The sequence below is a fragment of the Papilio machaon genome, chromosome 7 (assembly GCF_912999745.1).
Source record: "Papilio machaon chromosome 7, ilPapMach1.1, whole genome shotgun sequence".
Classification (NCBI taxonomy): domain Eukaryota; kingdom Metazoa; phylum Arthropoda; class Insecta; order Lepidoptera; family Papilionidae; genus Papilio; species Papilio machaon.
This window is the reverse complement of record NC_059992.1, coordinates 7,334,904-7,360,548: the sequence shown is the minus strand read 5'-3', so window position 1 is coordinate 7,360,548 and position 25,645 is coordinate 7,334,904. Positions and strand designations below refer to the sequence as shown.

At 34.1% G+C, this 25,645-nt stretch overlaps 1 protein-coding gene across 1 annotated transcript in view; it reads right to left on the bottom strand.

Moving 5' to 3' along the window:
• LOC106719478 (zinc finger protein 177) overlaps positions 1–25,645 on the bottom strand; it is a 51,920-nt gene that overhangs the window by 5,782 nt on the left and 20,493 nt on the right. The window contains exons 2-5 of the mRNA XM_014513826.2: positions 12,453–12,563; positions 12,129–12,300; positions 8,642–8,908; positions 8,285–8,454 (exon numbers count right to left, since the gene is read on the bottom strand). Coding sequence (XP_014369312.1) covers positions 8,285–8,454; positions 8,642–8,908; positions 12,129–12,300; positions 12,453–12,563 — 720 coding nt within the window. The remainder of the gene's footprint in view (positions 1–8,284; positions 8,455–8,641; positions 8,909–12,128; positions 12,301–12,452; positions 12,564–25,645) is intronic.

The window sequence follows — 25,645 nt, the reverse complement described above, 5'->3', positions numbered from 1 at the left end:
ACCGCAGTCCATTGGCTATTTCATTAAGCCACCTCCGTGGAATAATTTAATCAGTACGGACGGCAAAAGAACGATAAAGCATGATTGATAGTGTTATGTGGTTGATGCAATCTGCTGACCGTGCCAGGTTCAAGTTTGTATGCATTTTATAAGTGACTTTTTATTTAATCAACACAAACTTTGTTTATGATAATTGATTAACGATGTTATTTGAAAATAGTATTGGAAATAACATAAATGGATAGTGATGGCATCACTATCCATTTATGTTATTCAGCACATGTTGACTGTTTAATATATAAATTGAGTACTAACATTAAATTTTGCAATATTATGTTGGATTTAAAGATAGATCACTAACTTAAAAATAATTTTACAATGAAAAAATCGCCAACTCACAATTTACTAGAAAATAAAACAATACTTTATTTACTCTTCAAAATAACATTAAATTGTTAAAAAAAAATATGCTTATAAATAAAGTTTCATATAATATTATGTCACAGAAAAATTAATACAACTTAAAATATAAATCAATAACTGTATCATAAGATTACAAGATTGTTAAAGGAATTTTAAAGTTGACAGCTTAAGCGCTTTAAAGAATCGAAAAGGTCTTCCTTTAGAAATATGATTTATAGTAAATTATCAGTTATAACAATAGCGTTAAGGCTTAAATTTGAATGTAGCTTGGATTCAATTATAACTGTGTAAATGAAGGAGTACAGCCAAAAGGTCTGTACTAAGTACACGTCTCTACAACATATTTTAATATTCATTTAACGTGCCGCCACTAAAAGATAATATCACGGGCCTTGTGTAGTACTATGACTGAAGTATTGTTTTTTATTTAACTAGCTGTCGCCCGCGACTCCGTCCGCGCTTAATTATAAAAAAAACGTAATCAGTAGCACATATAATCTTCCAGACTATGTTCTACATCTGTGCCAAATTTCGTCAAGATCCATTGAGCCGTTCCAGATACCTTTAAACAAACATCCATCCATCCACCCATCTAAACATTCGCATTTACAACATTAATAAGATTAAAGACAACTGTATCAAGGGACAATGCTACACTTCCATCCACCTAATTATCAAAATTTAATTGCTGAAAAGTCTTCCTAGTTGAATAAATCTAGCAAGAATTGAATTTAGGTTAAAGTTAATTGTTAATTTTTTAATTACATCAAACGACATTTATTCTTGGTCCGTAGTCTTTTTTGCATATATTCCATATGCTAAATGACAACAGTAATTTTTTAGTTACAAAAATCTGTGATCATGGAGGTACGAGGTAGGGGTATGTTAATATATTAATCATCATCATCACCAGCTCACTATACGTCCCCACCGAGGGGCTCGGAGCCTACCCCAAGTTAGGGGTGACTAGGCCATAGTCAACCACGCTGGCCAAGTGCGGGTTGGTTGACTTCACACATGTCATTGAATTTCTTCTCAGATATGTGCAGGTTGCATCACGATGTTTTCCTTCACCGTAAGAACGTCGGATAAATGTACATATGTAAATCGAAAATCGAAAAACACATTGGTACATGGCGGGTTCGAACCCAGGACCCGCAGATTGCAAGTCAAGTGCTTAACCCCTGAGCCATCGACGCTCCATATGTTAATATATTAATACATGGTGTTTATTTGTCGGAAAGGGTATAATTTTTACAAGAACTATGCCTTAAAAAGCGACAATGTCTTCTTGAAAAACTTCTATTATGCTTCTATCAATTTAAAGCTATCAAATAAGGTTTTTAAAAAATTTATTAATTCTGATATGTATGATTAAACTTTGAACAGGTGGAATCTAAAGATATGATGGGACTGGATCACAATAAAACATTGTTAAACCGGCGATTACAAGTTCCGCAAACATGCCATTACGATTGACACATCTGCATTTTTTACGAATAGCGAACGTTCTGCCGACACTGCGCTCAAATGAAGCGGAAAATAGTATTTATCTGCACGCGTCGCATAGCAATAAAAACAGATACAACTGGGGTGACCAACCTTGATTCAAAATTCAAGACTTCGAAGGTAAATATAACTAAAGTGAATTTGGAATATTTTTTGATGACAAGATAATAAGAAATAGATTAGTCAACTGCTCTTTCATTAGAAATTGCTACTTAAAGAATGCATTTAATAGATTAATATTGAAAAATAAAATTGTAAACTTTTGGTCATTGATGAGTGTTTTTTTTAGGAGAATTTAATGGTTGTTATATTTGTGGCAAGCTTTCGACAAAATCCACAGTAACGTCGCCAAAACAGACTATACAAAATGTCTCCAAAATACGTTAAAACCTGGTCACCCTATTTAACAAAATGACGCGGCACACGCTCAGTGAGGCTGATTAAAATGAATTATGATTGTTGGCGATACATTGGTCATTATTTGTAAATCAAGTGTATTGTTGGACTCATTGCGTAGACGGCACGCGATCCTTGATGGCTGTTTGATGTCGAGTCGACAATTAAAAAAAAGAATGTTACAACAATAGTCGCATTATAGTCATGCTTCATCTGTTGTTAGCTTGATTAGTTACCTACAGTAAAATACGTAATAGATTTTTGTGTGCGCTAGAATATCCCCCATGAACATTATATGTCATTATCAGAACATAAGTAAAGAATAAAGAAATTCCAATTTAAATTAACTTTACCTTTAAGCTTAATTAATAATTAAAAAGTCTAATGATAACAGCTTGATTTAAAACTATTCTGAATGACTCAATCAATACAAAAATCTCTTTGCTTTGCCGAGAGCAAACAAGTATAATTGCGTCAAATAATCGTTAGTGGAACCGATGATTGATAAAAATATTCAATAGAAAATTTATATTGCTACCAATCAAAGTACAAACTACATCGTAATACGGTCATAACAAACTAGAAGTTTGTAATCGTTGATAATGTACTGTCGCCGCCGTTCGCGGTGTTCCACTTTAAAGCGACAACCGTTTGAATGTCTTATAAGCAAACAGTAAACAATAAATGTCGGTAAATGTAGCTATTTTACATTAAATATTATAGGGATAGATTATGGTGTATAAAACACGTTGTTTTTAATTTGATCAAAATATCTTTAGAACCCTACTTGTTTTGTGCGATGTGTAAGGCAATTTTTATGTATACTGGGACACCGCAAACGACGGCGATTGTACATTCGAAAGTATATTGAAGCAATAAACACGTTGATTGACTTCCTGCCTCTTAAGTCCCTACTTCATTTTGTGGTTTGATTTCTTCAAATAATTATTTATGACTTACTTTTATATGTCACGGTAAATGACCAATATCCGTTATTACGTACTTCTTAAGCAGCAGTTAAATACATATTGGAAGTTATTCAACTTGATAAATGTTATTTTTTATCATTAACTAAATTATTTGTAAACTAGCAATAGCTAGTTTTACTTTGGTTATGCAAATGTTAGTGGTAATTATATTAATAAAAATATTTTTTCTATAGACTCGAGTAAAGCTTGTTTTACTTAATTTTAAAAAAGTGGTTACATGTACTCTTATCGACGATTTACAATACTTGCACATTCGTTTTCAGTTTATTTTTCACTAGCAGTTGCCTGTGACTTCGTCCGCGCAAAATTAAAAAAATCTAGTAATAAATGTACCCTATGTTACCTGAGGATAGTGTAGCTTGCCAACAGTGAAAGAATTCTTCAAATCGGGTCAGTAGTTTCATAGTCTATTCGATGTAAACAAACAACAAACAATTTTGCTTGAAAAAATGTGAAGAGTAATAAACTACAGGCTATTTTAAACTGATGGAAAAGTACCTCTACTAAAATACATGACATAGTTTAACTTTCCCACTCTAGTATTTGGTCACGTAGGGAAATAAAGCGCCAATTTTTCAATTGTTCGCACTCAAAAAATTCTTTCGTAATAAAAACGCAAATTACCGAAATACAATTAACTGATTTTTTATCTATACGATTTTGAAAACCTTATTGCGAGAGCAGGTGCGTCAGACGGAACGCACCGGTCCTTTAATGAGATTATAAAAACAATATGGCGCCGGTTGTAAAGGCGGGAATTTGTTTTCTCAAGATGTAAATCCTTTTTACAATACCATCTATAACAGATGCTTTTAAGTTTTAACAAACTTACTTTTAAAGTTGAATTACTATAAAAAGTAATATAATTATAGGAGTACATTTTGCAAGCATTATTTTAATTTAATTTAAATATCCACTTCGTTTTTCTCAGTTTTAATAGAAATCGATAATAAAATTATCTACCAAGCTACCAATTAAATTTTGATCCCGTTAATCGCATTCCATTTTTTTTCATAAACGATTAATTTGGTAACAATTAGAAAATATAAAAATACCACGTTCGAATCTGCAATAATGAATTGTCAGGTCATACTCAAGTGTCTATTCATAGTTGATACAAGAGGACCACCACGTTCACTACTTGTTATCGAATCTCTGAATGTGCTACGGTCTATAGAAAAGGAAAAATAATTTTTTAAACTAAAGAAAAATAACATAAAATATGCATTTCTTTTTAATTGAACGCGATAATATCACGTATCAATAAAATGATGACATTATTTCAACTAACAACAAGTGTAATATGTTTTTATTATCATTAATTTAAATGAAAATATTAATTGTTTTGTGTTAAAGACTATAATAAGTTAATGACGACGAATAACTTGTGTAAATTTAAGTAACTTTAGATATAAAAGTATCCATTTGTATAAATCTTGCACCAAACATACAAGCTTTGGTTAGTCACCAATTGTTAGGACAATACGTTTGAGGCGAACTAGTGACGGACGTGTTGACGGAGAACAAATAACGAAGCTTTAACGAGAAGAGAGTGTCAGCTACATGCAAATTGTGTCGCCGCTTTTGGATAAATGTAACGAAATTTACAAGCACCCTGTTGTTGCAAATTGTTGTAAATTACTCGCATCCTGTATACTATGATTTTAAAGGAGTAAAAAGAGATAAGAAGCTTTCCAGTTTTACAGTTTTTAGATGCAAATAACAAAGAGAAACATTTGGGCTTTTGATTAAGACGATTTCATTAAAGTTAGCGTTGTATAGTTGGTGTTTAAATTATATTTAGGCTGCAACATTGTTTCATTTTAAATGTAAAATCGTTGTAATTTAAACTTGGGTTTCGAGCTTTTATTTATAATAAGTTCCTAGAAATATATTAAATTGTTATCCATATTATTTAGAAGAAGCTATTGTGAATCATTCTCATAGATCTGACCATTGTGAGAGATGCATTATTGCTGAGCATTTCATGAACCATGCGGTAACGATCAATTTAATCCATTTCCTTGACAGTTGAATTACATATTTAAGTATTTAAGTTTATAATGAATAGCTTATAACTGCCAAAGAGGCATTTAAAAGTAACTTAAACATTCATACTAAAGACATCTCGTGAGTCTTCTTTAGTGACAACGAATAAATAAGACAGTAACAAAGCTAAGAACAGTCCAAAAGATGTACAAACGTATGTCGGTATTAAACCGAAAAACGTTGTAAACATCCGAAATCGTCTAATTCCCACGAAGGAGCAAGGAACCGTGTCTTGATACTGAAGACGTCGCGGCCAACAGAGCGTGGCTTCACACGCTCGTGTGTGAACCATTGCCGAGATGACCGCGCCATTTGATGCTCTACCGTTTTTTTATGAATTTATATTTATGTTATATTAAAGATATTATTCATTATAAAGCTATGAATTGTATTGTTACTATTTGTACAAAGTTAAATTATGTACTATCAAAAATTTTTACAAACTGAAAATAATTAATAAAGCGTAATTATTTTCAAATTTTAATTTTTAATTTAATTTTTTATTAAGAACGTTTACTGAAGTTCAAAAATTATTATATTTTCGAAAAGCTTTCTAAGGATGTTAATTCTTTTCTTTATTTTAAATTTTCTTTGTTTTAAAAGTTGTTCTAGCTGAAGAAAAGTTCAATAAATGTAAGGTAGAAAGGAGATAATATTAGGACACTTTACCTTTGGTAACTATTTATTATAACCCACTAATGGGAATGCTAAAGAAAGAATAGGGAAACAAATAGAAATCTGATAAGAAACTGAGCCTCTAATGAAAGTTAAATCTAGGTTACGCGAAGTAAATGAACAAGGAAAACCGAGTGATTTTTTTTTTAATTTAAAAAGAAGTTATTCTTATTTTGACAGCCCTGTGTGCATTGACCGTGCACTGTTGTGTGATTTTCTTAAGTCGCGGACACATGAGGTCATAGTTAAGTAAAAACTTTAAGGGGCGTTATGGGAAGTGAGCACGGTAACATCACAGTATAATGTTCATAAAGCTTTACCGACCTGCAATGTAACGCTACGGAATATATTAACATCGTTTATTGTGATTAAATTGGAAGGTTTGACTTTTTATTCTGAGAACATATCGCCTTTGTTTCGGATTTTTTGTGACAAAAACGTAAAAAGTTAGTTTTAATATCTTATTTTTATTTTAATATTTCATTCAATTTTATTTAAATATTTTAAAGATGGGAAATAAAATTTTAATTTACCGATAAATGTATGACATAACTAGAAGTAGATTAGGGATATATTTGTAATTTGGAAAATCTGTTGGAAAATTCAGAATGACTTTCTTTTACCAGTGGAGTTATTTATTAAGTTTGTAATGATAGTAACTAGACCGAGAGAGAGTATTTAAGCAGTTGAAAAATGTATATAAGCATTTTAAATGGTTTGTTAATATTGAGTTTATTATTATTATTCTATAACAATGTAGCAAACGAGCAAGCGACCACTTGGTTCGCTGAAATAGCGAAATGATCGCTGGCCATTGACATCCGCAATTGCAGATCCGTTGCCTACTTTTAATCAACGCAGTAGAGGACGCACATAAAGAGTATATTTCTCCTTACTATGCGTCCCCATCCCATTCCCATCCTTTTCCTTTATAAGAAAAGGGTGGGAAGGGGAATAAGACTGAAATTAGACCTCCGGCACCCCACTCATCAGACAAAACGTGGCATTGCTTCCACTTAACGCCTGTCTTGTGTGATCGTCAGTGTTTGTACCTGGCGAGCCGACCAATTCGTGCAACAGATATTGTTGATGCTAATAGCATCTACCACTGTTAAATGGAGGAAAAATATTAAACATATTTTCAAGATATAATTTGACTATTTATTAAATTATATACTTTTCATTACCAGTATATCATATTTTATACCAGGTAAATTAAAATCTGTACATATGACTTATTGATTGCAATTCTTGCATAAGATACAAAAAAAAAAAAAACCCTCACAGGGTTGGAACGGTGCGAAACGATGTCTTGTCACGTAACAATCTGTGCGGGTAATTAATGTATCCATAAAAAAATGTAATTATAAACATCGCAGCATCATAATGTAATGCAAAAGGATGTGCTAAGGTAGCATGTGAATTATCATTAAAAAAACTGTAATGGCACCATCTATTGTCTTATCAAGGATAACCTGTTTTTATTTAGTTACGCAAACCAATTGTGTTCTTGAATATAAGTTTCCGCGATTGAGAAAAATGTACAAGAAATTGAATATGATTTTCCAACGTTATTTATCAAGATGTATAAAATTACGTGTAATATTTTATTCAAATTACTAGCGGTCGCCCGCAACTTCAGTGCAAATACTAACCTACAATATGCCTGCGTGCATCATCTATCTTCCCGACTAAGTTCCGTCAAAATCGGTCCAGGTATTACAGTGGTTACCCGGAACAAACGCGGCTTATGGACAGATAGATATACAAACAGACGAAAATTTTAAATACGTCATGGTTACGAAATATGTTACATACAGATATTTCATTTTTATTAATATCTAACTACTACTACTATCTAAATAAATTTTAAACCTAGGCAAAAATTCTCGACAATGTCGTACCCACTACCGCATATTCATTAGTCTAGATCATATCCATTACGAAAGAAATAGCTGTTAAATTCACATCATATTTCTATGTATATTAAAAGACGTAACTTCCCTCCTGTTTGTTTAAAAAATAAAATACTACCGAGGCAACAAACAGAAACGAACTCAAGTTATTTATCAAGCTAGCATGGATTTGTTTTTTTTCTTTCAACAAACGATTTAGCATCTTACATCACGAATCAAAGCGTGATAAAATCCGTTTCATTTGTTTTGTTATATATATTTTACGTAACTCTTCACATGGGTCCCGATGTGACATGGTTTCAAATGGTTTTTAAAAATGTTAAATACCTTTATATGTGTCATCCGATGGTAATAAAGGTTCGAACTAGCAGTGAATCTCTTCCCGCAGTGTTGGCATTGATGTGGTTTCTCTCCGGAGTGTATCCGTCTGTGAGTATTCAGGCTGCTTGATGTACTGAACCCTTTGTTACATACCATGCACACGTGAGGTTTTTCACCTGAAACACATAGCAATGTATACATTGCCTAATATATGTGACTACCCGTTACCCATTATTCAAAAATAATGAGATGTATTTTGAATAAGGGAGAAGTAACTGATTTTTTGGTTATGTAATTCTAGAATCCTAACGTCAAAGTTACAATAAAATGTATAATAATATTAATTATACTATTATTAAATACCTGTGTGAGTTCGCATATGCCTCTTCAACAGAGACGGTCGGTCAAAAGCTTTCCCACACACTTCACATGGCAGCAAGGCTCTTTCAGATTTTGCCGGCCTCCTTTGTATTTTTGGCGTCATCTCTAGCAGTTCACTCGATGAGCCGGCCGATGATGACGTCAGAGAGTCTCCGGACACCGATTTGTGTTCATCTTCAGCACCAGATGGCGGTGATATTGGTAGCAGTACTCTAGATAATAGGGATGTGGATAGGTCTAACGGAGAATCTGTAAGGGAAAGATTGAACTTTAAACTAATATCTTAAGACTTGAAATCACATCTTCTACTCTACGTATTCAAATAGAATAATATAAATAGTCCATACTTTGCATTAGATTTCTATTCAAGCAAATGATAATAAATCAACAAGTCATTCGTTTGAACATATAAATTGAGACGAAACTTCATCATTAAAAACTTTCAAAGCAAACCATAATTAAGATAATAATTGACAACCGTAAAATCGTTATTGTTGAAGTGTAGACATTCTGTATTTATGACATACAATATACTGAAACCTGTCTCATATGTTTAATGCTGAAGATCGTAAAATATCTATTATTTTTATGGCTTATAGCCACCATTTTTTCTGAAGATGCATTCACAATTTCAGAAGAAATAATAATAATATATGTATTCAAATAAAACAGGAAAAGAGATGTGATTAATAAAAAGTATATTCGAATTAATTTTGTAATTATTATTAGATCAAAAAGATGTATTCAACGATTGGTTAGTAGAGATCTGAATATGGAGCGAAGCGTAAAAGTGATGATAATCTTCATAGAGTCGAAAGCCGATTCAATGCAATTTGTTTTGCATGCAAAAAATCACACATTTAACATTTTATTTCTGTTATTAAATTGTTGCTTACGCTATTTATTTAAATTTCGATGTATACAGAATAAAACACGGCTGTACATCTTTGGATAATACGTATGAAATTCCAGAAAAAATAGAAATAAAATGACACGATGTATTTTATAATTAATACTACTTTTAACAGCAGTAGATCAAAATGGAGCAATTATAAATTATCTTAAAATGACAATGCAGTATATCGAAATAAAGCAAAATGGAGGCCTATTTTATCTATTTACTATTGTATCTTTTAAGGCAATGAGTTTGTCTTCAAGCGACTTATATTGAAATAATGCCATTAAACAATGCTCTATAACTTAAGTTCAATACGTTACTTAGAGCTCGAACAATATAAGAGATATGTATACAAGTATGGAGGCTTTCCGTCGACAGCTGCATTCGAAACGATATGGTGTTCGATCGGATCTGCCTTTGCCTCGCAAACGGTGCCGCAACGTTATCTCGCAACGCGTAGAACTGCCGATTTAAGGCGTGTTTATATTAATTATAAGTTAAAGTTTAAGATAAACTATAGTGTAATTATAAAAATATTTTACAATAAATTTATAATGAACTTTTTGAAGTTTTAGTGTAGAAAAAAAACATCTTTGTTTCAATCGTATACGATGAAATATTTTTGAGCGTTGAAGTCTTTTTAAGGGACAATATTTTCTTATCAAGGATTTTTACTGTCAACTACGAAGGATATTACTTCAATGTATTAAAGATTATTACTTATTACATTCCATTTATTACATATTTATTTACTTATAAACATTTGAATTTATAAATGAGTACAAAGACATTTAAATTATTTTTTTGATCTTTTTTTTAAAAAAGGCTATGCACTGGTCTTATTAGTTTATTTGATAAATAATTCTTAAAAGAAAATGCTTGTATCGTTTCCGTTCAGACAAGTTAATTTCAATACATCGATATCAGAGACAAATGACATTCGCGTAGATTATTTATTCAAAAACGCTACCGCATCAGGGGATGTCAACTTTTAAAAATTGTTTTCCATTATATTGATAACACGTTATAAATCAAATAGCGAGAACGCCGTTCGCTGCACGTCGACCGCTGCCTTAGTACGATAAAAAAGCAATCACAAAACGCGCGACTACCGAAACGAGACGCCAGCGGAAGGCGGAATGTCTTTTGATGTATGCCGCTAACACAAGTGTCCAGCAGAAGCGAATTAAGTAGGACCACTTTATATGAACTGGATGCTGGATGAATTAACATGTACACTGTAAATGATTTTACTAAGCGTCGCATTAAACGACACATTTGTTAACCGAATATACATGTTTTGGGGTTTTAGTCAAGCTGTAAATATACCAACGGATAATATTTTTTTTCGTTTGATTACGTTTATAAATGGAAGAACGCATTGTTATTTAAAAGTTTGTAACTACATTAATCCAAAATAACGCAAGCAATCATCTGCTAAATCAACACGTAATAATAAAAATCTTTAAATTGAAATCGAACGTGTCTTTACGGTGTATCTCACACCGCGATCAAATGTCGCCGCGCGTCGCAGAACAAGAACTCAATCTTTAGATATTTCATTCGCTTGTCCTATCAGCGTGCGAAAATATTCACAGATAATAAATTCACTCCTTTCTATTTGCCGCTTCGGTAAAACTATAGACATTTTCAATCAATATCGTAACAGATTTATTATCAAGTATTTTACTAAGTAACTTGTACAACTTGTAAAAGTAGTAACTTTAAATTGAGTTTTAATAAGTAGAGTCATTTTAGGATTAGTTTTTTTTTAATAGATATTTAATAATAATAATAATACTCATAAAGCATAGTACCTTTGCGATTTGGTTTTCCTAACGAATCGTAACAAAGATCGATTCTAACATCTTTAACCAAACTTAAATCACCCTAAGACTAAGAAAGAAAAACCACTTTCAACATAATATACGAGTACGTTACTGATTTATATTATAAACTAGTGAAACCGCAGGTTGTAATTGGCCATTGAAAATTGTATTTATTCATTCAACCGATTTGCTAGATTTATTTGTAAAAAAACTATCCAAATATTTGCATTTAAAAATATGTTCATTTAATTAAATCGTCTCAAACATGTCGAGAAAACAAACTATAAATCTACTTTCACCGAAGCATCAACACAAATACATTTGCGTACGTGGTGCAGACGAAACGTTCAGTCATTACGTTCATTTTGTACAGATTGTACGAGGCATAATAAATACCTCAACACGTATCGCGTGTAGATTATTTTGATTACATATTCAGACTGTATTAGTCGAAGGTATTTATTCTGTAATTTTACTCTGTGAAAGGGGATGACAGACTCTAGACGTTTACACACAGTGTTATTACACTAACCGAGAGATTTCACTGACGAAATGCTTGTACAAAATCTTTTTTTTTTTTTTCAAATGAAATAAAGAAGATTGACTCGCTTTGACCGGCTTATTTGACTGGCAGTATTTCTAGAAAAGTCTGCTAACTGCGATATGTGTATGGTGAACGTTAACTGTTGATAGAAGTCCGTGTATCTCGGCCCTTACTAGATAGGAATAATATTTGGCTCACCTTCCAAAATAGAATCCATTGTCTGTCTGTATAAGTTGTTCCTCATTCTGACGAAGAATAATTCCTCAGGTCGCTCAGGTAAATAATATACTATGAGTTCCGTATGTGCTGATATGGGCTTCACTGCTTCGTACACCGGCTCTCCCTTTACTTTAGTACACACTAAGTTTACCTACAACAATTGAATAAATAGATTTTATGACTGGTGTGTACAGTCGCGGAAATACGCGGTGTTCCGCTTACAGAAAAATTGTGGTTGAGATCGAGGTCATTGAAACGCAAATTCTCATTTGACGCTCATATTAAATATTGTAATTAACTTACTTGAGGTCCATAATTTTCTGAGACGCGCAGGAATCTGACCCAATTGCAATGCCTTACTTGCACTCCCCCTGAAGTGCAAACTTCGTCGAAAAGACCAAATCTATGACGAATCTGCAACAAAGAACAAACTTTTACAAAAATGTTAAGTGTTCTTGCGTCTTAAATACATCCTAATAAAATAACTATTAAGCAAATCGACTTCCTCAATATAGCAGAAATAGCAAATAAAACTATGCTTTTAACCTCAAAATTCTCTCCAGTATTCATAAACATTTAATTTCCAACTCCCTTATCTTAATTCATAGAGATATCCTATTGAATAAATGCGTCGTATCAAAAGCGCCGCAGGTGGAAATTACGAGAATGTATTTGTAATCGCATAATCAATAACAGTTTCATTTAATATCATCTCGAATTATAAGCGAAAGAGTCTTGAGTGCAATACGCTTAAATGCGCACTGATAACACGTATAAATTGTTCGCATTTTCTCTAATAGCTGTTGTCAAAGAATATTAAAGTTATACAGAGGCGCCAGAATTTTAATTAATTATTTTATTTATACTAATATTTACGACGAATCTATTGTAAATTCGAGCATCTGTTGCTTGCGATTTTGTATTTGTTTGTATTTTTAACAATAGTTTTCTACTTATCATATCATAATTTTACTCTATATTGTATAGTTTAGTCTGTGATACTATCTCGCTCTAATTTTTTTAAGATGGGCTTTATATAGTTGATATAGCAATGATGAGAAAATGCCTCGTATTTAAAATCCACGGAATGACCCTGCCATTTGATGACTTAATTGAGTAACGAATGTATTAAATACTTAAGATTTATCAAATTTTCAACGATGTATCTAGTCTACAAATTCTTAATCTATGACAAGTCAACTTCTAAACTGCCGGCGCGTACGCTATACGCAATGACGTGAAAATTACGACAAATAACGCGAGCGAATCGAATGTGCTTGCTCGTGGTACCTGAGCAATTAGCCGGTAAGATACAGGCCCCGCCGAGACCGAGTCGAATCTTTATTAGCTACCTGATCTTTAATTGTACCTTTACCTTACTTTCGAGATATCTTCGAGCACACATGGTAATTAAAATGAATTTCATAACGATTTTAGAGCCTATAAATAAAATTGATTCTTAAAAAACACCAATGTGGTCTGTTGGAGCACTAACATTTATTTGGGCAAATATTACCGTGAAATTTCACTAGTTTGGTACTTGTGTTTATACTGTTAATTAATAATTCTGTCTAAATAAATTGTATGACAATTTGTTCGTAAAGTGTCTCGACACTGGAAACCCACATTATGTATAAAAATATCAGTGAATATTGTCATCAAAATTTTTAAATACATATAAGCTTGTTCATCAAATTTTATTTAAAATCCTTTTTTTTTTACTTTTTTGAAACGAAAAATGGTAATTTATTATATACATATATATAACAATGAGGAAAACGAGTAAACGGCCACCTGAATTCGCCGATATGGAGAAACGACCGCTGCCCATAGACATCCGCAATTGCAGATGCATTGCCTACTTTTAATCAACGAAGGAGGAGACGCAGAAAAAGATAATATTTCCTCTTCTAATGCATCTCCTCCTATATCAAATTCACTTCCCCTTGTCTTCCTTTCCTTATAAGAAAAGGGTGGGAAGGGAAAGAAGACTAAAATTAAGCCTCCGTATTATTATGTCACTTAATGAAAAACTTCAATTATCTAACTTATTAAGTTTATAGATATAAGTGTATTTATTAATTTACTTTTTCTATCTTGATTTAAGACGAAATCATTACGTATAATTTAATTAATGCAGCTATCAAGATGATGGTTCGATAAAGTTTCAGTAGAACATTCATTTAATATAACCATCACCGTTTATAGCCTTTAAATATTACGATATAATAAATATGTAAATTTATACTAATATTGTACGCTTATTTTAAATCGAATCTCACAGGTTAAACGATAGCAATATATCAATCATAATTCATTTTTTATTTTATTTGTAAACAACGTCGTAATATTTTAAAAGATGACCACACGTTTTTACGTACGGTTACGTACTGTTTAAAGTACGCCATATTACATACATAATATTTTTATACAATCCACCCTGTTTAATAAAAATTAAGAGATTTTTATAATCATTAAACTATTTAAATCTACATATCTAAAGTGGTTATTAGATTATAACAAACTAGCTTTTACCCGCGACTCCGTCCGCGCGGAATAAAAAATAGAAAACGGGGTAAAAATTATCTTATGTCCGTTTCCTAGTTCTAAGCTAGCTGCCCACCAATTTTCAGCTAAATCAGTTCGACCGATCTTGAGTTATAAATAGTGTAACTAACACGACTTTCTTTTATATATATAGATGTAAGAAATATTAAAAGGTACAAAATTAATAAAACTTAACATTTTGTGATGAAAAAAAATATTAAACTGCGTTTAAGATGATAAATAAGTGTTACCAAATACACAGTACGGACAATATTCGAGAGCCAACTTAAAATTCCGTCCGTGCCTCACAAAATAAGCGTACCGATCCGAATTTATTACGAGGGCCCGCAATCGATTCTGTATCGATTTTTAATCAATCTCCTAAATGGTCTCTATCAAATTTAATTGACGTCAGTCGTGAGAGCCCTAAAAAGCCTGCACGTATTGACCGACGCGATCAAAAACAATTATTGAGACATAAGCAAAGGGTACCTCACTAAATTTACTTTTTTTTAGCTCTTCTTTAAATTAACATCAGTGACAGACTAATGGCTCGTCTTTCGACTCACGATCTTATAGTTAGGAGTTTGAATCTCAAGGTACTTGTATCACCAAACTTCTGTATTAAATTCAAGTTTTAATACTACACCAATATATTTAATTCACATTTATACGAGAAATCAGTAGATAAAGGTATTTTATTCTCGGAAATTTAAAGCGATAACAGTTCCTGGAGTCAAAATTCCAACTATAGTTGTCCAAATCTGTAAAACAACAAAAATCTTACAGTAGCTATTAATTCTGTTTTCTCTGAAATAGCTTCTGTAGTCGTGATAGCCAACGGCTTTAGGCTGCGTACACGGGTAAACAAGCCAGTACAAGGGCTTCAAGTTGCATTTGATTTGTTTTCAGCTATTACAAACTGTACCATAAATTGTACACTTATACTTCATGTCGACTAAATGTAAGACAATTTCTCTGTCGTTAAAAAGATTGTTCATTACCTATTTTATATAAAAACAATCTAATAAACATCCTAAGAAATAATAGTTGCAATATTATGTTACAAGAAGGGGTCGAAAGAAACTCGAACGCGTTATTTATTTTAGTCTTCTTGCATAACACAGTAACGAGTAGTTACGTAGTCCGCAATTTGGTTACACACCGAAAGTATTTGGGATTATTAATGGAAAAATTATGAAAATGGCAGACGTAACAGCCGGTATCCACATGCGAGAGTAATACATTAATTTCATGATCGCGTTTTTAAACAGAAGCCAAAAACGACGTCCGCGCCCCGGGCCTGCATTACCGACGTCTCCGTATGCAATGCAAGTTAAATTTAGAACCGGTGTGTTTCCATTGTACGATATAAGTTGACGGAGGACAAAGAAAAATAAGTGAGCGAAATATTGCTAATTTGGACATTGTAATTTTTGGACAAATTACTTGAAAATATAGTGAAAAGGAGCTTCAAATTACTTAAAATAAATCGTTTCATAAATTGTGTTTCGCATAGACATATGTTATGATGATGGTTTAAAGTCTGACAAAGAAGTAATTGCTATATGAATCTATTAAAACTCGGAACATGATTATTATTTTTGAGATTTGATTAATGAGTCACATTATATGTATTAAATTAATGTTGCATGATCACATGAGCTACTTTTGACACATTTACCTCATACCCGCAAGGCAACAAAGAATACAAGTAAAGACATTAAATTCCATCAACATTCGACAAAAATGGTACAACGGAAACGCATTCTCAAGGCATGAGTGGTGCGGCCCCCCGAGGCGATCATTTGCCGCACTTCCACCAAATTGCGCGGCCGCGTTCGTGCGCGCGTGCTATTACACGCACAGAACGTCGACTATCAATGAAATGGCTCGTTAGACCGCCACCACTGCCCACCGAATTATTTTGATAGACAAGTGTTAAACGAAAACAGTTGACCTCACCAGGTGTTTGGGTGGTATATTTTTGTATTTAAAGAATTAAAATCATAAAATTATATATAAAAATACACTATAAATGCTATAATACAATTAAAGACACCTGTCGGAGCTTTCATATTATGTGATGTAGTTATAAAAATTTTAGCCATGAGGCTGTTTTATTAGCCTTTGAAGATAAATTTCAGCGACATCTTGTACTGGCCATTTATATATATATATTGTTAGGACTGTTGAGGGTAGCCACACAAAAAAAAGGTTTTATAAGGAAGTATGCGCTGCTGCTCGAGGCAGTCTCTTTCCATTCGTCATTGCGGAACGTCTGACATTTTTGTTAATTTACGTTCGGTTTGAGTTTATACTACAGCGAGGATTATTATGAAGTAGAGTTAAATTCACTGTTTCACTGTTAGTTTAATTCTTTTAAAATACTTTTGCATCAAATATCTTACATCAGAAGTGGGATAGGATCCGCGTGATTCTATCCACTTTGCTCACTCTGTGTTTGTATTTGCATTTTCGTGAAAATAAATGCAAAGAGAAAAATGTCAGATCGTTACCGTGATAATCGTTGTAGTCGTAGTAAGTTGAGTCGATATCAAAGTCGTACCAGTGTTTGCGAAACAAGGGTAGCGTGGACCAAGCCGTGTATTCTGCATGGGAATATGGGAGTAGTGAGGCTCACGCGCTGTCTGTGTATTTCACAGCAGACAGGATTGTGGACACGATTTATTCAATTTGTACTGCGGTAAGATCGAACCAATATTTTTATATTTCAAGTTTTGATGCCAAATAAGTCAACATCAGACTTTTCAATTAATTTAAAGATGTGTTCTTTACTAAAGACTGAAATTGAATACCTCGATCAGTTTATTAGTGAGGGTCAGGTAAAGCCGAGTCGTGGCAAGATTTAACACGTTACATGCCAACATGATTTTTTCATTTTAAAGTGAACTTGTAAGGCTAGTCGGTTGCGCTGAGCGTGTTAAGCCATTACCTGAGTCAGACGTATGTCATTATGTCGTAATAGTTATTGATGCCCTTTATTAGTTCAGTTTGCTTTGTCCATGTATTATCGAGATGCTCTGCGTTGCGTAGACTGCGGGTTACCCAACTGCAGAAGTGAGATTGTGAACGGAATGTGAGACGTTCTGTATCAGGAAATGCCTCTAGGTTATCTTCTGGACTGACAAACTGCGGGTTGCCATTAATATCATGTAGAGGACGGACTGCGGGACGCTCCTATCGGCAACGGACTGCGGGACGCTTGCCCTACATGGTCTTGTGCAGTAAAGTATTGAACGGACTGCGGGACGTTCAGCATCTGGCATACTGCAGGCTGCCATTAATATCATGTAGAGGACGGACTGCGGGACGCTCCTATCGGCAACGGACTGCGGGACGCTTGCCCTACATGGTCTTGTGAATTAAGGCATTGAACGGACTGCGGGACGTTCAGCATCTGGCATACTGCGGGCTGCCACTGATGTCATGGCTCGCATGGTCATGTGTCGAATGTTTTGAAACCATAAAGAGTTATGATCAAATAACCGAGGACACCATTATTGATATAGATGCAGATTTGGTCGGGTCTTGTGTCCTACTATGTAGCTGTGTTGTGCACCGCGCCTGTCTGCAATCAGCGCGCCTGAGCGGTGCCTGTCTACAATCAGCGCGCCTGAGCGGTGCCTGTCTACAATCAGCGCGCCTGAGCGGTGCCTGTCTACAAGCAGCGCTCCTGAGCGATGCCTTTCTACTATCAGCGCGCCTGAGCGGTGCCTGTCTACAATCAGCGCGCCACAGCCGCGCCTATCGCCGAGCAGCGCGCCAGTGCAGCACCTGTCGCGAGCAGCGCGCCAGTGCAGCACCTGTCGCGAGCAGCGCGCCAGTGCAGCACCTGTCGCGAGCAGCGCGCCAGTGCAGCGCCTGTCGCGAGCAGCGCGCCAGTGCAGCGCCTGTCGCGAGCAGCGCGCCAGTGCAGCACCTGTCGCGAGCAGCGCGCCAGTGCAGCACCTGTCGCGAGCAGCGCGCCAGTGCATCACCTGTCGCGAGCAGCGCGCCAGTGCATCACCTGTCGCGAGCAGCACGCCAGTGCATCACCTGTCGCGAGCAGCGCGCCAGTGCAGCACCTGTCGCGAGCAGCGCGCCAGTGCAGCGCCTGACGACGAGCAGCGCGCCCGCATAGCGCCTGCCAACGAGCTGGTATCGAAAGACTCTATGCCATTGTTACAGACGAATTCCAGTGTTGAAGATGCTGGAAGAACGAGCCCGAGGACGGTCTCATGTCAGGAGAAGCCGTGTTAGGACTGTTGAGGGTAGCCACACAAAAAAAAGGTTTTATAAGGAAGTATGCGCTGCTGCTCGAGGCAGTCTCTTTCCATTCGTCATTGCGGAACGTCTGACATTTTTGTTAATTTACGTTCGGTTTGAGTTTATACTACAGCGAGGATTATTATGAAGTAGAGTTAAATTCACTGTTTCACTGTTAGTTTAATTCTTTTAAAATACTTTTGCATCAAATATCTTACAATATATATATATATATATATATATATATATATATATCATTTTTAAAATGTGTAATAATAGTTTACATATTGTCTGTAAAAGGTAGACTGTAAAACGAATAACCATGGTGAAAGGATATAATGATTAAAAAACTTTGAACAGTGGTAGAGCCAGCAATAACATCTGTTACAAGAATAAAAAAAAGTGAAATACCTTGACACAAAAAGTGGAAGTAAATTCTCATTTTCCTTCATGAGTGCCGGAGGACTAATTTTGGTCATCTTACCCTACCCACTCTTTTCTTGTAAGAAAAGGTTGCGAAGGGTCGCATAGGAAGAAGTATCCTCCGTCAGTTAAAGAAGACAACGCAAATACGGATGTCTATGGACAGCCGTTTTTAGACGAATTTAGAGTTAACCAACCAATAATCTATAATAAAAAAATTGTTTCACTTAAAATTTGCCCGGGTCATCATTTCACTTTTTAGACGTTACCTTGAGGGAGGCCCAGTAAATGACATTGAAGACAAATTACATTGAAGCGTATACTGTGATAGGATACTTTGTTACCAATACAGCACGTGCCCTGAGACACGAGACGAGTGTCCGGAGCAGTTTCTAAAACAACACGAAGTCGTGAAGGCCGCGGGTGAACAGTAATAACATCGCATTACTGCAACCGGACACTTAGTCCGTGTATGGTAACTGGCGCAAGCCACAGTGTGCAGGAGGTTTATGGAATTGATTTTTTTTATTTTACTTTTTTTTAAATTGCGTAAAAATTTCAATTTATGTGATTACAGCAATAAATTATATCTAACAGAAAATGTTTGTGTGGTCAATATTATTAGGGCAATCTCATTAATTAATAGAGCTGAATCCCTTTTCATATCAATTGTCATATGTTACCATAAATTGTAACTTTTTTATAAGAATACATGTTTAACAAAGCTATGACACAAAATCACTTGTAACTTGTGACTTGGACCGCACCTGACTGCAGGGCGACCGCCGTAGTTCCAAACGGTACAGTCATGATTCAAATTGCATCTCATTTTGCGCTCTACCCAACGGTTGCAACGATTTTGTATCGATTGACAGGTAGTATATTGCATTTAGACAAAATTATACCATGGATATATGTGTTTTAAGTGCCAAATTACCTTATTCAAGTTTCTCTCTTAAGAACCTGTTGCTTTTTTTAAATACTGTGACGTAAATATACCTTTAGTAAAATTACTATCTAAAGAATAATTTACCACAGAGTGCAACGTAATGCGAGTACTTAGGGTTTTTCTAATATTTGTTTTTTTTGGGTACCCATCGTGATTAATGTTATAAAAATTACATTAATAACTAAGCTTAAAATACATTCAAATTTGATTAATCTCTAGTTATATCTCAAAACGGAATTAATTAGCACAGATAAATAAAATCACCGAAGCGTATAAACATGACAGTTTACAAAACGTTTAATTGAATTACGTCGTGACAGAGTAATCGCTTGTTTGTAAATTGGTGTTTAGTGAGCGATTGCGTGCGATACCGAGCATAACGCTTCACGGTCGGGTATACCACGCGGTAGGGTGACTGTCAGACCGTGGTAACATCTGGTCTTTAAATCACATCTTAATGACTTCATTTTGTAAATTAAAAACATGTCAAGTGTAAGAGGATGTTACATTTTAGTTTAAATTCGATAAAAAATATTATCACTAAATGATACTTAATATGAAATAATTATATAGTAATATTAAATTTTATAGTTCCCGAGGCGATCATATAAAATAGTACAAGAATTAGTAATACTACCGATTCGTATTTTAATTTTGAACAAAACTTTAAGATATAATAACATATTGCATGAATATCTCAGTATTGTATAACATTTACAATTCAATGTACTAAAGAAGAGATTTAGAATGCTCTAGAAGTAAAGAGGAATGTTAAAAGAATATATGAGAAAAAAAGTTAAGAGATAATATTAAACTTTTGACTGTTGATGCGATGCATCGTTGACTATACGATGACCTACTTATCAATTATCATATTAGCAATCAGGTACATTACCACCTGTGTTATATGGGGGAACGATATTTCACGGTCTGGTATACCAAGTGTTTATAGGGTGGCCAGTAAACCGTGTAATCGTCAACACCTCTTAATGATGATTGATTACCGTTTTACGCCTGTTTACAATATTCATACTTAGTGGTAAAATGACGTGAATTACACTTGTTTGTGGCATATTTTTTTTTTTCTTATAGCAAAAGATGGCAAAAGAGCAAGCGGACACTTGAATTCACCAGAATAGCAAAGTGACTGTTGCACTGTCAATTTGCAAATGCGTTGCCTACTTTTAATCAACAGAGGAGGGGACGCACAGAAAGAGGATATTTCCCAATTTTATGCGTCCTCTTATCTGCCAAATCCATCTCTTTCTTATAAGAAAAGGAAGAGAAAGGGAAGAAGAACAAAATTAGGACTCCGATACTCCGATACGCATACCTGTCTTCTGCGTGGACGTGGTATTTCAGGGGTTGAGCCGGATTCATGCAAATGATGTTATTGCGGGCTACCACTGTTGTTGGTAAAGTTAGACTAGATAATCACGTAGTTGACAATTTTGGTCTCAAAGTGTGACTAACTAATACAATACAGGTATTTGTGGAGCCCTCGAAAGCTTGTAGAGCGTTAAATTGGATTACACATTGTTTGTCGCCGCACTGCGGGAAAGGCCCAGCTGTGAACGTGATATTTTCAATACATAGAAAAAAGTTTTAACTCAATTTAATCAGTTTTTACTCTATATAGAAAACTGTGTTTAAATGTTGGAGATTGTAGAAATAGGATGAAATTTAAATGTAACCTAGTTTTGGAAGAATATAATATTAACTAAATTTCTTCGTGAACTTGGTTGAAAAAAGTTGTAGGTATGTGGAAAGCGCTGAAATGCATTAGATGAATCTTTAGAAAAAACCTGATTAAATTTACCATTAACTTTACTTATCCGATAATAAATCAAAGTAAGATATTGCCATAAAGTTAAGCAAAAACTCGCTTCTGAATGTCTGCTGTCAAATCACCCCATTAAGACTTACAATCGTGAGATCTTTTATTAAAAATATTTCTAACGAATTTCTTTCACTAAAATATGTGAACGAAACCTGAATATATACATTAAATGATGTGCACAACCATAACGTATCACTTAAACTGAACTAACTAATACTGAACCAGAACCTTATATAGCTACAACAGCATTTTTAAAACGAAGTTTACTGAAAGATTGTTATAAAAACGGGAGCATCTCGTCCGATGATACTCTGAACAGAATCCCGCGCCTTACAATCAACCCGTCACAATTTTAATCAACGGCCTCGACGAATTCTATCGCCTTTTTATGTTTTCGGATGCCTGTGCGACGTAATAATTACTTTAAATAACAGAGCGGGCGGCGAACGAATTCGTTTGCGAACTGTAGGCTCGCTAAATATTTGGCTGGAAGTGAGTCTTTTAATATAAAAAAAAAATTGTATGTTATTATTTTTAAACAGTAATTGATTTCCATAGTGAGACACTGATTTTGTCTACCTCAATTTTAAATTACGTAATGGGTAATAACTGTGATAATTTTGCATGAATACCCAAAATTATGTAACAAATCATATTAGACAAGCGTGCAAATCGATAACTACAAATTTGACTGCGGTAACACTTACAAGTGGAAAGTGTAAAGACGTTGTTTGAGTGCGCGTCAGTACAGGGCAGGACAATTATTTCCTACCCATCTCGGTAAAATGTACTTTAATGCTCACCATGCAATTAGACTTAGCTGCTAAATTATGGATCTTAAACTATCATCCAGTTTGTTTTACGATATTTGACTCTGAGTGGGATGCGTATTTAATTCTTTAACTGAACACATCCAGTGCATAGTTTTCGTGCCGAAAGCAGTGATTATTTGGTAATTGGTAGGCAGACCAGTGCCTCGGTAGCGGACGATTACGATTTATAACTCGCCCTTCCTTTTCACTGATCTTTAATTTCGTTTTTGTTTAAGAACCAGTGTTAAACAATCGTACGAATACTGGAAGTTATGTTGTCAAAGAAAGTAGGAAATAAGAAAATAAACTTGATACGAATAATTTCATCAACTCTGATACTTTTATATAAAAGATGATGAACTAAAATTAATGATAATATATTTAATCAATCTAAAATATTAGTAAAAAATACATCACTTTAATATTACTACAATGCTAAACGTTTTCTAAAAGCCAATTTTTAATTTTTAACTTCCACAGATGCGTCTACCGCCTCTGGCTACGCAGTCGATAATTCTTGCCGTTCCTTTAAATCAACTTTCAAATAATAGGTGCTGCTATAGATTTTTTAAAATTATTACCGATAAATGACAAGATAATCAAATGGCTAATTGCAAGTAAAATATTGCGAAATATATAGATTATTAGTAATTTTAAAATGTTTAAACGTATAATTAATCATAAATATTTATATTAGCTTCAGGAAAAGAACGTGAGTTGATCGACCATACAAGCATTTTGAAAGTGCGCGAATATTTGACATAAATTACTCTTTGCGAACAATCAGTTTCTTTACGGATCTTAGATTTCTATTCAATTTAAATAACAAGATAAAATGTAAAATTATCCCTAGTATAAAACACTTTACTATTTATTTCAAAACAACTAAAACCCTTGCTAAGGATGTTTACTTAAATCCTTAATACAAAAACAAAAGTAAATACAGACGAAGGACGTCGAACGAGAGACTAAAATATGAAACAGGTCAATAAAATCCGAAGTATATGAATCCGTACTATCGTGTACGTTTGTGGTGCGAGGTGCGAGTAAAAACAGCATCTTTATACACCGACTTAGCTATCTTAACACTTTTTTTATAATTTATTACATGGTGTTCGAATAACATGGAAACGAACAAAACTGATTAAAAATTGTCAGAAAATACTACAACATCAAGATTTAATATGTGATCTGATTTTTTAATTTAATTATTTTATTGAATATTAACTTCAATACGTTTGCTGCCTGACAACTACTTAGTTAAAATAATTTCCCCTAAAATAATAAAAGCTACAAAAAGAAAAACGTTTTTATTAATTAATTATTTAAGTTAACAATCTTATTTAAAGTCTTGCCTTTGAATTGTTTATTATTTCTCAGACAAAGAAAGTAATAAAAAAAATAAACGAAATGGATGGTAGCATAGATAAAAGCATAACGAGAGAGGTCTTAGGAATTCAATTAAGAATTTTATTGCACGCCGAGTAAATACAAAAACATGTTCCCTGCTCGTTGCGACACCAAATAAAAACTCTTAATTTATCCGCTGCGTCTGATCAATTATGCGCGGGCGGCGCGAGCGTATTACTTGCTTTTATATTCATTACTGGTTTAAAACTAGAGCTGTTATCCGAAACGGTACGGAGAAATTAGTAGATCGTAAACATATTTGTATTACCGTTAACTGAGGGCATATGATCGCCTGTCATGTTACTGTACTAGTACATCGATGTTATATCAGATTCAACTGGCGTAACATTTGATATATTAATAAACTTGTTACAAATAAAGTACTTTATCCTTTCTCCCTCTGCATCACTATTGACATTGTTCACTGGTAACAGTTTCAAACAATAACAAATTACCTTGGATGGTTATATGATACTTATTTCAGTAAAGATATGGCTACGACGACTAGTGCAGGCATATAGAACGAGTAAAAGACAGCGCTCAACGTTTTACGGACTTAACTTTTCAAAACATATTTTTGTCATTGTAACTCCTTAACCAATAGCGGCGTCTCGCAAAAATCTTGTAAGGAATGAATGACTAATTTAAGCCATAAATTATAATGTCCACATTGTTGAATGAACACAGACTGATCAGTTACATTTATTTTCATTCGATAATTAAGACGGTACACACAGCTATCGCCTCGTGTTAGGATACGCACCACTTGTCTATAGTTAGCCAACCGTCTACTTGTGATAAATGAGTATTGCTTAGTACAGAATCGAATTAGCATTCCGGATTGTACCGTTAGCCGATACAGATTCTTTGTCGGACATATTAATAAGCAAATCTACGAAACTTGTCCGTACTTACATCATTTACCTTGAGGCATGACGGCGTCTCCGATTTAAATCTAACGATGCCATCTGTTCTTTAAGAGGTATAGATTGTACCACTTTAATATTTTCTAATATACAACCTTGTTGTTTTTTTGTTATGCCATAAAATCTCTATGCAATTTCCTGGGCGTAATTAAGAACTCTTTGGTGCAAAGGAATGTTCGTTAAATGTTTAATCTGCAGTAAAAATACCTTTGCTGCTCAGAATATGTTTGATCCAATCTTTGAAACTCGAGAGATCATGAGTTCCGTAGGCGGCACTGTCGTTTAGCTGTGACTATTATTCTAATATTAAAATAGAGCTA